The sequence below is a fragment of the Furipterus horrens genome, unplaced genomic scaffold (genome assembly GCF_987537825.1).
Source record: "Furipterus horrens unplaced genomic scaffold, mFurHor1.1.pri manual_scaffold_17, whole genome shotgun sequence".
Taxonomy (NCBI): Eukaryota; Metazoa; Chordata; class Mammalia; order Chiroptera; family Furipteridae; genus Furipterus; species Furipterus horrens.
In genome coordinates, this window is record NW_028327187.1 from 74,384,462 (window position 1) to 74,400,399 (window position 15,938).

The following is a 15,938-nucleotide window of genomic DNA, read 5'->3' on the forward strand; positions in this document are numbered from 1 at the left end:
CAGTGTCCAAGGCTTCCAATCAAAGACTTCTTTAACCCAAAGCCTTGGAAAGAAAACCCATTATTTTATTCATTCACATGTTCCATGGGTCATTCTCTCATTCATTCCTTCACTCACCAGGTGTCTTTGAACACCTGTGCAAGGGGACATCTTTGGTCTGTGGCCCACCCCCTCTGCTTCACCAGCAGAGCCACAAAGTCAGCTCTGGCCTGACACTTGCAAATGGCTACTGCAGTGGTGGCACCTAGACTCCCTGCATCTCATTTCTTCATATTTCTATTTCTCCACTCTGCACGGTACCCTCTTAGACTTGGCAGTGTCAGAGGATGCATTTTCCAGGGAGGTTGCCAAGATAGGAGAAAAATGGCTCCTCAGTTCCCTCCCACCACCAGAACCTATACTTCTAAAAAAGGCAAAAAGACAAATAGCTAAAAACAGGAAACAAATAACAGAGCCCTTGCTTCTTCATTGATGTGCAAGTCCACCTCAAACCATAAAGTTATGTAAGTCAAATGATTTGGGCCAAATGCCATATCAAGATAGCACCTTACGGAGAGGTATTGTGCTCCCCCAAAAGAATCGTTCATTTGTGTCTGTGGATTCTCTTTTTCACTGATTCACAATATCAAATATGACATGAGGAAAAAATTGGTTTAGTCAAATGGCTTGGGGAAAGGAAACAGTATAACACTCATCCCTACACAAAGCTGACACCATATTCATCACCCAATGGCACCCTGGGAACAAGGGTGCATACTGGCAGTCTGGGGAAGGCCCATATAGGTATTTCCTGGTGCTGCTGTGACAAAGTTCCACAAACTGGGGGACTTCAAACAACAAACATTTATCCTGTCACAGTTCCAGAGGCCAGAAGTCTCTTTTATAGACTGGAGTAAGCAGGGCCACACTCCCTCCTTGTGGCCAGCAATCTTTGGCCTTCTTTGGCTCATGGCCACATCACTCATCCCTGCCTCCACTGTCACATGGTCTTCTCCATCCATACATGTCTCTTCTCTCTTCTAAGGACACCAGTCATGTTGAATTAGGACCCCCCCCCCACGACTCCTGAAGGATCTCATATCACCTTGATGACATCTGCAAAGACCCTATTTCCAAATAAGGTCCCGTTCTCAGGGGGTTAGGATGTGAACACCTCTTCTGGGGGACACCAGTCATTCCACCACAATTGAAAAGGAGAAGATGGGCCAAGTCCCTCATAGGACCTGGTTTGCCCTCCTCCTTCTACCAGGTTGACATGCCAAGTAAGGTTCAGCCACTTATCACTTTATAGTGATTAAGATGTGCTCCAAATGACAACAAACTCACAACTATCAACAACTGAATCTAAGAAATAAAAATAAAAAAAAAACTAAGCAAACCAGAACAGGGACAGAATCATAGGTATGGGGATCATTTGGAAGGGGAAGGGGGAGAAAGGGGGAAATGGTGCAGGATTAAGAAGCATAACTGGCAGGTATAAAACAGACAGGGGGTGTTAATGATAGTACAGGAAGTGGAGAAGCCAAAGCACTTACATGCACGACCCATGGACATGAACTAAGGAAGGGGGTATTGCTGGAGGGAAGGGAGGTACCGGCAGGAGGGGGGCAAAGGGGAAAAAATTGGGACAACTGTAACAGCATAATCAATAAAATATACTTTTAAAAAAAGATGTGCTCAAAAAAAAGCTACTGGAAGCTTCAGGTTCTAGAAAATCTTGATCTGTCATTGCTGACCTTTTTGAACCTAAAATAAAGGAGATGGGAAGATGCATATCCCCAATCCCCATTACATTTTACAAAAGCCTCAGTAATAGAAAGGCAAAATGAATGACAAAAAAAAAAAAAAATCCACCTGCACCACTGACTTTAATTTATATCCTATGGCCAAGTGTCCTTACAAAGCAGGGCTGGCATGTCACGTATTCCCAGTGTCACATATATCCCAATACCTTCTCTTCATCTCTATTACAATGACAACACACACTGAAGGTGCAGCTTCCATTCCCAGCCACATCAGGAAAACAGACAGAGTGACAAACACTGAGATAACAGACCCAGAGGCCAGTACACAAAGCCAGCAAATCCCTAGGGCAGTGTGACAGGTATACACACAGGTCAAGGAATTTTTATTTTCTAGTTTTTCTTCTTCTTCTCTTTGCTTCCCCCCCCCCCCCGCCCCCCCCCACACACCACCCACCATCTTTGTTTCCAATGGATTTTATAATAGCAATCACAGTCTGAGATGATTTGGTCCAACCTGCTCAAGTTATAAAGTGGGAAACTGAGTCCCATAGGGAGAAAGCCTCTTGCCTGGTACTCAGTCATCAGAAAAGGAAACCTAGACCCACAAAATCTGCAGAGACTGCATTAGCCCCTGCCACCCAGAGCTTTCCAGGCCGTGCTTTCCTGGTTCAGTGTGGTAGCTGTCAGTGGGGAGTAGGGATGCCCACTGAATTCTTAGCAAGCTTTATCCAACCATCCCCACTTAGTTCTAATCTGTCCTGGGTGGGGCAGGGTGTGGGGAGGGGACAAACTGGAACAGGTGTAGTTGGAGAGCCAGCCCACTCAGAGCAGGGGGTTGTGCCTACTGAGAGCTGAGAACATGGCCTCTCATCAAGTGCATGGGGGCCAGCTGCCTTGCTGGAGGCTGAACCTGAGGAGATCCAAAGAAATGAAAGCTTCTGTGGGAGCTTGTGACCTTGTCAGGGCAGAGATAACAGAGAATTCAAAAGTGAAATATCCATCTCCTAGTTCCATTCAAATCAATGGTAAGCGCTGGCCAAGGGCAGTGCCCTGTCAACACAACACAGGCAAGGCCTGGGAGACAGAGGGTCAGGGGTGCCTGTGCCCAGTTTGCAGGGAAGGGCATGATAGAGGCAAGATGCTTTTTAAAACAGCAGAAGGCAGAAAGGACTAACAAGAGCAGTGCAGCTCTCCTCAGAGGCCTGCTGGGCTGTGCCACTCACCCTGGGTCCTGAGCCTGGGCATTGACCCTGTCCTCAGAGGGCTGCCAATTAAGCTGGGTGTACAGGTGTGACAAGGACATGATGGAAAAGGGGACGTTTAGTTGAATCCCTCACCCTGAAGATAAACAGCACAGTCACTTTGTAAACTCAAGCCCCACTGCCTGCTTTGTCACAAGTGTGACCCCTCCTTGTGCCCCCAACCAGGGATGACTGCTCCAAAGCACCCTCATGGAATCCAGGTATTCCGGCCATCCCCCCACAACAGTGGCTGCTATAAGGTACAGCAGCCAGTGTTCACAGCACACAATCCCCTGGTAACAACCACCCAAATGAAGAAGGGAAGTGCCTAGAACAGTCCCCCAGACCCTATGCCATCATGTGTTGACAGAACGGTCCCACCAGTGTACATTGAGCCAAGTAGGGATTCCCAGGGAGAACAACCTAGTCTGGTCTGTTTCTCTAATGCGCCCAAGAGCCGTCCTTCGTGAAGTACCTTTTGAGTGGGAGTTGGGGAGGGGGTGTGCCATGGCTCTGAGGTTCTCTAGATTTCCCATTTAGACTCAGTATCTCAACATTAAAAATGTATCACTTCAGCCCTGGCTGGTGTGACTTAGTGGACTGAGCACTGGCCTGTGAAACAAAGGATCACCAGTTCAATTCTGAGTCAGGGCACGTGCCTGGGTTGCGGGCCAGGTCCCCAGTTGGCAGCGCATGAGAGGCAGCTGGTCGATATTTCTCTCCCTCTCGTTCTCCCTCTCCTCGCTCTAAAAGTAAATAGATAAAAAAATTTTAATGTATTATTTCCACCTTGGCTAGTTGGCTCAGTTAGTTAGAACGTCGTCTGGATGCACCAAGGTTGTGGGCTCCATCCCTGTTCAGGGCACACACAGGAGGCAAAAGACAACCAGTGAATGGGTGGAACAACTAATTGATGTCTGTCTGTCTGCCTGTCTCCCGCACCTCAATAATCAATAAATTAAAAATTTTAAATGTATTACTTCTTACTTACATTTTGGTCAGATCTGGGTTTTTTGAACCCAAACAATAATCCCTAACCCCCACTTTCCAAAATGTATGTTCTCTCACCAAGCAGGACAATTGCCAAGCCCTGCAAATGTCCCAGTGGTGAAGGAGTAATGACACGTGGGCTCCTTTAGAAGACACCACCATGACATGGGCACACACTGTGCCATCATGCCTTCAAGAAGCAATGGAGGGCCTGCCCCAGAAACATCTCAGGAGCACAAGGGGCGATCCCATATGGAGAGCAGAGCATTTAAGGGGAAATCGAGTCAGGACAACATTAGCTACAGATCAAAGACAGGGTATCTCTGTTGATTTGTATCATCTTTTATTACACAAAATAAAATTTCAACTATGTTACAATTCATACTTTCTATAAATCTGGCCTTTAAAAAAAAACCAAGTACAGTCCCATTCACTGAGTTTCCTTTCAATGATTCCAAATCTCTACTGCAGTTTGCATCCTCTCAAAGGACAAAGCAGACACAGGTGCCTTAGAGACGCCCCACACAGCGCACTCCTGCCCGCTGGAGGTGCAGCTCCCATCACTGTCTGGACCATGGCTGCGGGGGAGTCAAAGCATTAGAATCAAAGTGGCAGCATGTCATCGCCTTCACCAGCCCATCTCCAGCAGCACAAAACTAGTTCTCCCAGCCAGTCCTCTGGGGACTGGCCGTCACAGCGATGTGGTGGCGCCGTCCCCTGGCAACCGAGCATCCCAGGCTTCTCTTTGGGCAGGCCTGGACCAGGACCTTAGGGGATCTCTGTGTCCATGGTATAAATCTGAATGAGATCAGACACAATGTTATCAATGATTGGCTTGGTAAGGTCGTCACTAAACACCTAGAAAGGAGAAGGAAAACAGGTTCCGATTAGACTCCCTGTTTGTGTTAAACAAGGCTCCTGCCACTAAGTGCAGAGTCACACTGCATGGGGGCAATGGCACGAGGACTTCATGATTGCAAATGATGATGGCTCTCTGCAAAGCCAGTTCACTTGCAGCCTGCCAAGGTTTATCACAAAGCAGAGAACATTCCAGAGGGAAGAGGCCTGGGTGATCATCTGACCCAGAAAGGAGAGAGGACTTGTCTTGGGTTACACAGGGAGTTGGTAATAGAGCTGGGCTAAGAGCACAGGCTCCTGCCTCCCCACAACCCCCTCTCAGGCTCTCTGAGCTTGGGGACCTCTGGGGATCATGGGAGAGAAGGGGACAGGAATCCATTTCAAGAAATAAGCAGGCTAGATCACCTGGACCGCACCCCATCCTAGGCGGGCCCTTGGGGAACATGTGGACCTCACTCTATAGCCTGAACAAAACATCCTCTTGACTGTGCCAGAGAGGTTACAAAATTGTAAGATGAGTCCTCAAGAGCCCAAACCAAGAGCGGTGTGCAGCTCAGGGTTAATCCTGCATGTTTCCAAGGAAGGTCTGGCCCTTGCCTGGCTCCTGGGAGGGGACCTCCAGGCCCCTGGCACTCCCTGCCTGATGAGAAGATCATGGTTTGCCTGGGCCAAGGGCCCTGCCAGCTAGTCTGTGCTGACAGAGTGCTTTCTGGTGGGGGCCTGGGTCGAACATATGAGCTTGGCCTCCAGGGGCTGGAGACTGAGTGACTGAGGTCAGCCACATGGGCACCCCAGGCTGACAGGACAACCCCCGGTAAAGTCCCTGGACACCACTGCTCAGGGGAGCTTCCCTGGTGGCAGCACTCTGTGCGTGTTGTCATACATCATTGCTGGGGACATTGTGCTGTCCACACGACTCCGCTGGCAGGGGACCTGGAAGCTTGCTCCTGGTCTCTCCTGGACCCGCCCTATATATACTCCTTTCACTATAATTAACCATAACAACCACAGCCACAAGTATTAAGGCTTTTCTGAGTTCTGTGAGTCCTCCTAGCCAAGCATTGAGCCTGAGGGTATTCTTGGGGACCCCTGATAACATGGGAAATAAAAAGCAAGACAAAGAGGCCTTGGTTGGATGCTGTGGCCTCCTTGGGCCAGGGGGAGTTGCTGCCTGGGGAACCAAGGTGCCATGAGGGTCAGGCCTTGAGCTGAGCCAGGACAAAAACTGGACTTGAATCCACCCTGTCCAAGGCCCCCATAGGACCCTCCAAAGTCTACCACCTCAGGTGGGAAATAGTGACCTGAACACCCCTTGAGCCCTAGCTAAGAAAGATTGGCCATCTCATCCTGGACTCCAGGTGGAAAACAAATACCTCAGAAATATGGGCTTGCTTGTCAGGGTCCACTACCTGTGTGTTCCTGGAGACCCCAAGCCAAGAAGTGACCATTAAAAAGTAGCTCAGGCCCCAAAACTGCAAGCAACCCAGGTGTCCCTCCATGGAGAGCTGGACAAACACAATGTGGTCCATCCAGACCATGGAATAGCATTCAGCCTTAAAGAGGACAGGAACTCTGACACATACGACAGCACAGTACTAATTTAGAGGCAGTGCCTCATGGACCCAGAGGCTTGACGCAGCTTAGCGCAAAGGGCTGCCACGACTAGCACATTCAAGTGTTAGCAGGCTTCTGATGGTGAAGCATGTCAGGCTTTGCTAAGTCTCCTGACCAGCACGGCGGAGCCGCAGCCCATAGCAGACAAGTGACAATAGAGAGGCGGTTGCTGCAAAAAGTGGTGGCAGAGAGCATGCAAGCAGGGAAAGTGTTTTACAAATCAGACGTAAGTGTTCCAGAGCCAGGCAGGCAAGACATCATTGGAACCTGGCCCTCATAGCTCATGAGTTCAAAGGGTGCCTAGATTGTGGACACTCCCAGTGCAAAAGGCCTGAAGCCATACAGAAAAGGTGAAGAACATGAGCACACCATCCCCAAAGAAGCCACTTCCCAGCTATAAGAATTGCTGGTTAAGTTGGTGATGCCCAAAAAACAAGCTCATGGTGGAGCTGCTTCCTGGTGCTCTTATCTTGCAAGGGCTGAGAGTGTGAAGCAGAGGTGGTACAGTGCTGCCCAGTGAAGTTCAGGAGCAAGTGAAGAGAAGGCAGACACAGAGGACAGCCAGAAGGGACAATTGGAAACCAGTGACAACATTGCAGATCCAAGCAGCCAAGGGACTGGGGCCTCCATGCTCACCAGATGCCCTCAGAAAGCAGGGCCAGGAAGTGGCAGCTCTTCTGCCACCACCTGATTCCAACAGAGCAGGGACACTGGCAGGCACTTGATCTGGAACTCCCCGAGTCACAGCATGGATAATTTCTGTCCACACAGATGCCCTTTCATCCCCATGCTGTTGTGGGTATTCATCTGGCCCAAGACCAGGCTATGGATACAGTTATTCACATATATGAGCACCTACTATGTGCCAGGTCTAGGCACTAGACATGGGGCAGTTGATCAAGCAGACAAGACCCCTGGCCTCCAGGCACTTACAGTCTGGCGAGTGGGTGGGGGTGGGAGGAATTTGACAAACAATAAAGGCCAGCAGAGCAAAGAACAGGAAAAGATATGGTTTCCCATGGAGGGCAATCTGACCAGGCGGAGGCAGTATCAGGAAAGGGGGAGACACCATTTGAGCCAAGAGCTGTAGGAGGGGAGAGGGGGGGAGGAGCAGGCCCAGGAAGGCACCCATGGGGCACACTCCCTTCAGGGAAATAAATGACACTTTTAGAAGATTTTTGGCCACTGTGAGTTTGTGGAGGAGGGGGGATGCACAAAAAGGAGAGACCTTCAGTTACCTAAAATTCTGCTTACATAGAACCTCATTCTAGGACAGGGCCAGACAATGAGGTTTTATTAAGAAAGGAACAGCAAACTTCAAGTATGGGAAAGAAAAAACAAAATGATCTCAAAATTCCATTTTTGAAACAATGGGACTACTTAGGGGAAATCTGACAGCACTGCAGAAGTCCTTGAGCACAGCCCTTCTGATGGACAGATCTCAACTTGCTCTCCACAAACTGCACTTTGGACTCTGTAGGTCTGGGGGAGACAAGAATCTGTCAATCATCAGTTTCATCTCTCTCTCTCCACCTATCTATCATCTACCTAATCTATTCATCCATCCATCCATCCATTTATCATCTATCTATCTATCTATCTATCTATCATCTATCTAATATATCCATTCATCCATCTTTCTTTCTACCTACCTATCTCTATCATCTATCCACCTATTTATCATCCATCCACCTTTTAGAGCACCCCCTATACTTCTGGTGTGAAGCCAGGTTTATTAATCTCTGGTCTATGACAAGCTCCCACTCAATTCAATAAAAGTGCTTATCTGAGCAGAGTTTTCAACTGGGAGTGACCCCTACCCTAGGACACTTGGTAATACCTAAAGATTTTTGGTTGTCATGACTAGTGGGGAAGTTGCCCCTAGCTTTGAGTGGGTGGAGGCCAGTGATGCTGCTCAATATCCTACAGTGCCCAGGATGCGCCACCACAGAGAACGATCCAGCCCCAAATGTCCCCAGCGCCAAGGGGGAGAATCCCTGCCTTAGACTTTCAAGCTTCAATATTCCCAAGTAGCCCACATCTCTCTTATGGATTACTACAAAGAAACATGAACACCCAGGTACAGACTTCTGAAGGTCCTTAGGCAAAGGAAAGGGGGACACATGCCAGTGTACTGAGCAGTCACCTTACCTGCCACCATGGCTTCTCAGCCTCCGCCTCAGCAGGCACCTCAACCCCGTATACCTGCAAGGCCAGGTGGAGCACTGCCACAGCTATGTGCTGAGCCCGAAACCGGAGGCACAGCCCTCCGTGGTAGCTGTCCCGCAGCAGGGCCCAGGCAGTGATGGAGATGGGGGTCCGCTGCCAGCTGTAACGGTTCAGCCAATTCTTGAGGGAAATCAGGTAGTGGAGCAGGTACTGCAAAGACATACCAGTCAGCCAGTGGGCTTTCAGGGCTCTGGCCCCTAGTCACCTGCCTCCTCACTGTGAGGCACTGTGGTTCCTCTGCCTGCCAGCCACTCTTCTATAAGCTGTCTCGATTTGTATAAAACACAGATCAGATCCAGTCACCTTCTGTTCAAACCCTCCAATGGCACCCTGTATCACTTAGAAAAGAGCCCCAGTGCCTTCCACTGGCATCCACGCCCAACCTCCCTCTCAGCCTCATCACCCACACCCACACCCACACCCCCACTGTGTTTGACTGCACCAGGTTTATTCCTCCTCAGGGCCCTGGCACTCACTCCCTCTTCCTGAGATCATTCCACTCCTGCCCAATGCCCACATACCCACCCACTCTTGTCCTCCAGACCCAGCACCTGAAACCCACCTGGGTCACTCTTGATGGCCACCTCCATGGAAATCTCTCTCCATTAATTACACGGCCCTACTCTGGCCACTGGTAACAATCACTCTGCCCATCTCTTTGCCCTGCTCAAACATAAGCTCCACAAACAAACAACATCCTTATCTGAAGAACAGAACGTGGCGCCCATAAGCCCAGACTAAGGCTAGGGGCCAGCCGGTGGTAGCATGCCTGTTTTCGGGAGAATTAGAGACAGGTGACTGCATTTTGCAATAGTACTGATGGCTGTCAACTCTTCATGAATGACCTTCCAGCTCAGCTATCTAGGAAGATAGCTTCTTTGCCTGAACCTCCTGATCAACTCAACACACTAGTAAGCATACTTGACAGGTGTGAACACTTATGCATGTGGCTCCAGCTCACCTGGAGGAGGGGATTCACCCACCACTTGATGCCTGCCCTAAACCCCATGGAAGGGAAAGGCCACAGCTCGTGGGTCACACTGGGCCCCACTCCCAGTGGGTGCTGTTCTTCCCCAGACTCTGCTCTGTGACTGCTCCACAGAGCCAGGGCCCTCCTGCCTTGCCCTGGCATCAAGCCTGCACCAGAAAACACAACTGTTTCAAAACGGCCTTCAAAATCTCTGCCAGGGGTTTCCAGGAGTAGGCGGTAGTTTGGAAGGGAGGGGTGAGATTATGAAAAGGGCAACATGAGGGATCCCTGTGGTGATGGAGTTGTTTTTTATCTAACTGAGATGGTTGGATACATGATACACGAGCCTTAAAGTTATTTTGTATAGCACTACCTTAAAGTTATTTTATATAGCACTAGCGCAGTACAAGTAATGCCCAAGTAGCACCATGAACCAGGGGCACCGTAGCAATGCCCACACCCCAGCTGCTACATTGTATTAATTTTACAGTGTTTCCATTCAGGGAGACTGGACAAAGTATCTATCTTAAATGGGATGTCTGTGTTATTTCCCCCAACTGCTTGTAAATCTACACTTACCTCAATAAAAATTCAATTAAAAAGAAACAAAATCCTGGCAGAGAGCCTCACAAACTCCCCACCCACATCCCCACAGGCCACAATTTCCAAATGCTTTAAGGGTTTAATGTGTTCCTTTTGCTGCTGTTTGAAATAGTGCTTCTGTTGGGATTTACGTGTTCCTAGCAGTCAAAAGTGTGCTCCTTAACTCGGGTGACCCAGCTTTTCTCATGGGTTTCTAATTCTAAGCAAAACTAAACTGGATGCAAGCTCCAAGGCAGAGCAGCAACCCTCAGGGACAGGAACTCTGGCAGGTCATGAAACCAGCCCTGTTTCCCCATGGCTCACTGAACACACAATTTATGTGGGTCACAGGATCTACAAAGGCTTCAGGGGGTCACATGGGTCCCAACTTGTGGCCACAGCTGAGCAGGCAGAAAGGCAGAACCTGAGAAAACTCCTGAGAGTGGGACAGGAGAGGCCGCCTGAACCAGTCACTGTGTGCCATGGGGAGCCCTGGTTGCCCAGCTGTGACCCTGCTCTTCCTATGTCCCCCACATGCTTTCAAGGATTATATGGGTGCACTTTTGGTATAAAGAACAAAGAGGTTCATACCTTGTGTGGGTGCTGAAAGGAGACTTGGAAACGTAGAACCCTCAGCACAAGCAGCTCACACTGCACAATGCTGTCCCGGAGCACCCAGAATCGGGAGTCCAGCTCCAAGGGCTCGCTGCCTGGATGGAAGTACCTGCACAGAGAAATAGCAATGCTTACAGCAGCCAGAGAAGTGGCCCTGAGGATCCCTTGAAGTCACATGATGTCCAGATATAAACTTCAATGTCCTTCTGCCATACAATTAACATAGTGCCATTCTACTTTTTCTTAAATCCCTCACCAAGGATATGTTCATTGATTTTAGAGAGGAAGGGGGAAGAGAGGAGAGAAGGTAGGAGAGAGAGGGAGAGAAGGAGAGGGAGAGAGGAAGGGGGGGAGAGACAGACAAGACAGACAGAGAGAGATGGGAGATATGAGAATGAATGTGAGAGAAACATCGATCGGTTGCCTCTCGCACACACCGTGACCAGGGATCAAACCTGCAACCATTTGGTGTGCAGGACAATTCTCTAACCAACTGAGCAATGCAGCTAAGGCTCTACTTGTGTTTTTATAAATCATCCTTCATCTATATGTCTAGTATATTGCACAGGATAAAGACAGTAACCAATGGAGGAAAGAAGCCAACTTCTAGTTTTAACCCTGATTGGCTGTCCCATATCACTCAGCAAGATATCAAGTGTAAGGATGGGCTCTTTGAAATTGCTCCAGAGGAACTAGAAGCTCTAGCAGGCCAAGTCAGCTGTGTTTCCTGTTACAGCCAGCCTGGCATCAGGGACAGTTTTTAACACCTGGAATGGCAATGCTCAGGTCTGCACTCTGGGCACAAGAAAGGTCCTTAAACATCATGAGGATGATGTATTCAGACGACTAAATATATTTCAGCTTAATATTTCCCAGACTGTCGTTCCTTCTTTCCAGATCATTCTGTTCTCTTTTTACACCATGTATGTCTGCAACACTCTCACCTATGCAGGATCACGAACCAAGATGTACGAGAATAGGATTCACACTCAAGTAATCAAAACTCTCTGCTGATGACTCATTCTTCCTAGCTCATCACTCATTTTCCAGTTCCCACAGAACCCCACCTGGGGCCCCATGTCTAATTAGCGATCCACACAATTTCCCCTTCTGTCAGTGCTCCCTGCTGGGAACCTGGCAATTATGGGCAGACTCCAGCCACCCTCCCCCACTTCCCTCTCCTGTTTTTCTCTTAGTCTTTTAAGGTACACCATGAACCTGTCATGCTTTTAGGGAATAGGGAGTACTTTTTTGTTACCTGTTTATTAAAAGAGAAACAGCACAAAATGGTTTTATTTCCTAATGATTAGAGTTCCTGGAAAGGCTGTGATGCACCACTAGTCAGTAACTTTCCATAAATCACTTTCCTGTAGGCCTCAATGCAGCTGCCTGGCTGGCTGGACCCCTACATCTTCCCCCAACAGGAACACAGTTCCTTGGGCCCATGGTTTCTGCCCGCTGATCACTGTGCCAACACCAGGGCCTCCTTAGCAACTCTTGACTGGTTTCTCTCACCATCTAAATAAGGTCATTGCCCAGCTGGGTCCACAACCTCCCCTATATGACCGGCTGACCTGTGGGGCCCACAGAACCCAACTGGTTCAATCTGTTCTGTCCAAGACTCCAGATGAATCTTCTTCAACACATCTCTCCAAGCTTCCTCTACTCCAGCACACACGTCTCCCTTCCAACCCCCGTGACACCAGGGACTTCTTCATACCCACCCCCTCCCAACTCTATCTGGCCTTTGAGGCATCCCATAATCTGGTCCAAGCTTGTCTCCCACAGATTCCCCTCCTCCAGGCTTCTGATACCAGGCTCATTCCCACCTTTGCTGCTAGTGCTTCCAGACTTGGTTCAAGGTCACCCAGGTGCTTCCTTCTAAGCTGGACTGCTGGCACCTGGAAGGCAGGGCACAGTGGGACCCTTCTCTGCCCTCTCATTCAAGTAGACACCAGGAAGTCTTCCCAAATGCCTGGGCCAGGAAGCTGTTACCTGTTGGACACATTGATGATGTCACGAGTGCGCAGGTGCTGCTCTTCCACTTTGCCAGCCAAGTAAAGGGAAGACATGGCGATTAAGTAGGGGTCATAGGCATCCAGGTTGATCTTACAGAAGAACTTATGGTAAATGGCACAGGCGGTGGCAATGGGAATGGACTGCATCCCTAGCTTGACACCTACAGAGAGAAAGTAGGCAAGAGATACTTCAAGGACCTGCTGGGTTGGGCCCTAAGGGTGCACAACACTGCTCAGATAAGACTAAGAGCTTGGAACCTGTGCTAACAAGCCCCTAGGGCTTGTGTTTAAGTGCTTCAATAGCTCTGCATATTCTCTTCTTCAACCAAGCCCCTAGGTCACACCCAAGCTACATATCTGCAGACTTCACTAGGTGAAGCAAGGCCTCAGACTACCACTCAGTTAGCACGTGGCATCTCAGCTGCTGCACAACATCTTGGAAAGGACCATGCACTGTGTGTATCTGTTTCCATCTTAACAAGCATTTACCTAGAGATCACCACCACTCCTCAGCTCACCTAACCAAAATCCTGCCAAGATGACAGGAGCAAAAAAAGGCCTCTGAGCATCAAACAGGTACCACAAGTCCTGAGGTTACACTTAAAGATTATACTTAGCCCTGGTTTCCTCGTCTGAAGGTTAGAAAAGGCAAGGAGAGTACCTGCCAAAGGCAACTGCAGACAGAGCAGGAGAAAAGCTGCAGCCAGGCCCAAGGGACACAGTGAAAAGTGAACAGAACTCCAAAACCAGAGCATGGTGGTTTGATTTAGGGGTTAAGGCCCATCCACAGCTCCAACCCTGGAGAGCTCCTAAGGCAATCACTGCAATGGGTCACAGAACCAAAACAAATCCACAATGACCAGGATTAATACAAGGTAAGGTTAAATGACATCCAATAAACTGAAAATAGAAGGTGGAGAACAACCAACAATCATTAAGATCACCTTCAAAATGTTCTATCTAAGAAGGTGTGTTAGCTCCCTAGGACTACATTAACAACTTACCACAAACTCAGTGGCTTAAAACAACATACTTTTTTCTCTCTCACAATCCTGGTGGTCAGAAATCCAAAATGACTCTTAGGGGGCTAAGCTCAAGGTGCTTGGCAAGACTGGTTTCTTCTGGGGGCTCCAGAGGAGAATCTGTTTCCTTGCCCTTTGCAGCTTCTAGAGACACTTGCAGTCTTTGCCTCTTGGCCCTGTCCTCTATCTTCAAAGCCAGCAGTGCAGTGTTTTCTAATTCTGCTTCTATCACCACACGGCCTTCTCCTCAGCCTGTCCTTCCTCCTGCCTCCCTCTTTGAGGATGGATGTGATTATATCAGGCCCACTGGATAGCCTAAGATAGCTCCCCCATAGCAAGATGCTTAAGTCCACCTGTCAAATCTTTTTTGCTACATAAGGTAACAATGACAGGTTCCAAGGCTGAGAATGGGGACATCTCTAGAGGACTGGTATTCAGCCTCTCGCAGAGAGCAAAAGCATCTGCAATAAGTTTTATAAAGAAGCCCTTCCAAAGTGATACCCAAAAATTCTTTTAGCATTTCAAGGTTTAAACTTCAGTTTTTACATCAACAGTTCCTACATGGGACCCCTCATTCTCAGAGATGTCAATAAGGTGGTACTGCTGCATCTGACTTCCCATCAAGTCTTGTTTTATACAGCAAACTCTCAAAGGGCAGCATGTTTCCCTGGTTTACATGGACCCTCCAAGCAGATGGATGGAGCATTCGAGGGGACACTGCGATCCTTCCTGATACACTTTGCAACTCTTATTAGAAATATTACAGCCCCGCATCATTTCCACAAACCCTCTGCCCCCAATGACTTGAAAGCAGACTCATCCAACTCCTTCTCCCTCAAAGTGCACACAACGTAACAAAGAAAGTAACTGTCCTCAGCTGATTAAGATACTGTTGAAAAATAAACAATGTTTCTACAGGAATCCAATTGGCTTCATTCCCTGCCTTGGAACCAGAGGCACCCAAAACTATTGTGGACACCCTGGCATCGTTCAAAACACCAGATGCACCCTGGGTCCTCGGTGTGACAGGACCTCTCCAACAACGCTTGTCATTAACCTGACCAAGCACGTGCTTCAAAAGGCTCCATGAGACCAAGTGCCATACAGGGTCCCCATATGCTGGGAGATAGCCATGGCAAAAGGCACGGTACACTCAACCCAGCTGCTGGACCCCCAACTTGGCCACCTTCTAGCTTGAGCCAGTTCCTTTCCATGTCCTCTCTTTGGGCCTGCGCGCCGGATCTTGAAATGACAATGACCATGTCTGCCTCACTGCTCAAAGCCTAGTACACAGGGCGTGGGGAAAGGCAGAGGCCCATTTCAGGCCGGGTCTCTTCACTGCGCCTAACTGCACCAGCTCTGCATCGTTTAGGCCCCTTCCTTCGGGATGCAGGGCCCAGCAACGCCCAGCAACGCTGGCCGCGGCTCGCAGGCCCGGCCCTCCAAGGGCTGGCCAGAGCCGCCTCCGTGAAAGTGCAGCACCGCGGCCCTGGACAGCCCACTGGCCTCCACGTCCCATTAGCGCAGGGCCCACTCTCTTCCGGCCATGGTTACCTGCCTCCATGATGAACCTCGTCACACGGAAGTGCACCCTTGCCTCCGGTGCAGGCCACCCCTGGGCACCCCGCGCCGCATCTCCTCCGCAGCTGTCCTGGCCAAGGCCCTCCATGGGACCCCGCCCGGAGGCCCCTGACCCCACGGCCACAAGGACTAGAGTCCCCAGCGCGAGATGGCCAGCTCCGGGGGGTCCTAGCGGCGGGTGCGGCCACCCTGCCCGCCCGGCAGCCCCACCTGCCCTGCCCCGCCCGGGCCGGCCCACCACCCCCGTTCCCGACCCCCGCCGGGGTGGTGGGGGTGAGGGAGCGCGCGCCGGCGCGCAAAAGGCGGGCCGGATGAGGAGGCCGACGTAGGCCCAGGCCCAGGCGCAGGCGCAGAGACTAATGCTGCCTGAACGCTGGCATGCACCCGTTGCTGTTCACCGCGCCCCTCAGAGACTTTTTCCGGGTCTCCAGAATACGCACGCTCCGCCTCCGTGAGCCTCAAGTCTCACCCTA

General features: G+C 49.9%; 1 protein-coding gene across 2 annotated transcripts; it reads right to left on the reverse strand.

Moving 5' to 3' along the window:
• Window positions 1–4,298: 4,298 nt before the first annotated feature.
• Window positions 4,299–15,612, reverse strand: CCNQ (cyclin Q). 2 transcript variants are annotated; one of them, XM_090264937.1, is made up of 5 exons: window positions 15,439–15,612; window positions 12,840–13,023; window positions 10,821–10,953; window positions 8,600–8,827; window positions 4,299–4,774 (listed from the first exon to the last, which is right to left on the reverse strand). In XM_090264937.1, the coding sequence occupies exons 1-5, from the start codon at window positions 15,551–15,553 to the stop codon at window positions 4,745–4,747; spliced, it is 690 nt and encodes a 229-aa protein (XP_090121063.1). In that variant the 5' UTR covers window positions 15,554–15,612; the 3' UTR covers window positions 4,299–4,744. The 2 variants fall into 2 exon arrangements, with proteins under 2 accessions (XP_090121063.1, XP_090121062.1); XM_090264936.1 differs by having other exon boundaries at window positions 4,299–4,834.
• Window positions 15,613–15,938: the final 326 nt, after the last annotated feature.